The following is a 1,898-nucleotide window of genomic DNA, read 5'->3' as shown; positions in this document are numbered from 1 at the left end:
TTAGGGACAGTGGGGAGGGGACCCCACTCACTGCCCACTGTGTCCCAGACGGGGATCATCCAGTAGGGCCAGCAACCTGTCACCTTCAGGGGCCAGGTAAACAACTTCCTGTATGGAGCAGCTGGTCTGAGATAATAGGAGGTGGGTGGTAAGTGACAAACGGGACCCAAGCCCCATCTGTGACAGCGATATTCGATTTTGCTACATGATTCCCACCCCCCTCCCCGTCCCCCCTCCTCCCGGCAGCCAAACAGAACGCACCCGCGAGCCGGGCTCAGCCGTGAGTGCCCAGTGGCCCGTGATCAGAGGGCCCAAGGCCAGTTGGAGCCACAGCAGCGCCCCGCCTACGGCAGGGCGTGGTCCAGCACATTCCAGAATGTCACACGTGCGGCTGTCAGCATCACCGCTAGGAGGCAGTAGTGTGCAGCGCAGCCAGTGCAGCTGTGCGTTCAAACGCCGACTCCACCGCGGTTTCCCGCTCCGAGACCTCGGGCGCGGTTCCCAGCCATCTGCGGCTCCGTGTCCCTGCCTGTGAAGTGGGGATAATACCACGATTTTTATTGGGGGAGCAGGTGCAGTCCTGCAGGGAACGGGCTCAGCACAGACTCGGGCTCAGAGCAGATGCTCAATGAACGTGGCTGGTTCTGCCCTCTTTGCAGGATCCGTTCGGGCGCAATGCCTGACGGGTACTGAGATACAGGTTTGACGAATGAATGAATGATGCACAGCGTGCGCCCGGGGTGGAAACGGCGGGGTGTCGTTCCGACCCTGTGGGCGGGAGCGGCCCAGTGACAGCCGGCATTTCTCTGTCCCCGCAGTCTTCGAGGAGCCCGAGGACCCCAGTAACCGTTCCTTCTTCTCGGAAATCACCTCCTCCGTGTCCGACGTGAAGTTCAGCCATAGCGGCCGGTACATGCTCACCCGGGACTACCTCACGGTCAAGGTCTGGGACCTGAACATGGAGGCGAGGCCCATCGAGACCTACCAGGTGAGCCGCGGCCGGGAGGCCCCAGGCTCCACCCCACCACCACCACCATGAGGGGCTTTCCCACCTACTGGGTGGCTTTCCTGTGCCCATTTTGTCGTGAGGACACTGAGGCCCAGGGCGTCAGACAGACGTAGCTCTGCCAAGGGCAGGCACAGCCCTGCCTTACAGGAAGCCTGAGTGTCCTCTGCTTGCTGGCCCCCAATAAATAATTGTTATTATTTATTGTTTTTCTGTTACGATCCATCCATGGGATGTTAAAATAAAATGGGGACTTGAAAGAAATGTGGGACTGCTTTCAAGTTGCTTTAAAGCTGTTTCCAGTTATTTCTTTAGTGGGGAGATCAGGGAGGCTTCTTGGAGGAGGTGACGTTTGCTCTGCACTTGTAGGATGAGTAGGATATGGCTAAGCAGATGTGAGTGGGAAAGCACCCCCCACCAAGCCCTAGCCAGATCCTCATGCTGTCACCATGTATTAGGAGCACATGGAGTTCCACACGCTTGACCTCTGTCACCTCTACTCCTACTGCCCCTGTAAAAGGGGTGTCCTCAGCCCCCCTGGGCAGAGAGGGCACTGGTGCTGAGAGCTGAGGGCGTGTGGGAGCTGCCTCACAGCTGGGTAGTGACAGACTCAGAGCCCACATGGGACCCCTACACCTTCCCTGCCTTTCTTCCTTACCAAAGCCGGGGTAGGGCAGTGCCCTGGGTGGCAGAAGGGGTCCCACTGGGAAGGGACACAGAGCCGAGGGGAGAGAAGGGTGTGCTCCCGGAAGCCACGTGCCCACAAGGACGTCTGGCGTGGTTCTGTGTCATTTCCCACCTTCCCTCAGCTTTAACTCCTTCCTCGGCATGGATTCACGAGCAGGCCACCGCAGCTCCTCGTGACAACCCGTGTTAGCCGCGGGTGCTTGCG

The 1,898-nt window shown here is 59.2% G+C and overlaps 1 protein-coding gene across 1 annotated transcript in view; it reads left to right on the top strand.

Annotated features, from left to right (window-relative positions):
• The window catches only part of PPP2R2C (protein phosphatase 2 regulatory subunit Bgamma), a 44,796-nt gene that overhangs the window by 28,535 nt on the left and 14,363 nt on the right, over window positions 1–1,898 (top strand). Inside the window, exon 6 of the mRNA XM_023522402.1 lies at window positions 819–988. Within this exon, the coding sequence (XP_023378170.1) occupies window positions 819–988 (170 nt within the window). The remainder of the gene's footprint in view (window positions 1–818; window positions 989–1,898) is intronic.

The sequence above is a fragment of the Pteropus vampyrus genome, unplaced genomic scaffold (genome assembly GCF_000151845.1).
Source record: "Pteropus vampyrus isolate Shadow unplaced genomic scaffold, Pvam_2.0 Scaffold346, whole genome shotgun sequence".
Taxonomy (NCBI): domain Eukaryota; kingdom Metazoa; phylum Chordata; class Mammalia; order Chiroptera; family Pteropodidae; genus Pteropus; species Pteropus vampyrus.
Note: the sequence above shows the minus strand (reverse complement) of the source record. Positions and strands in the feature narration are given on the sequence as shown.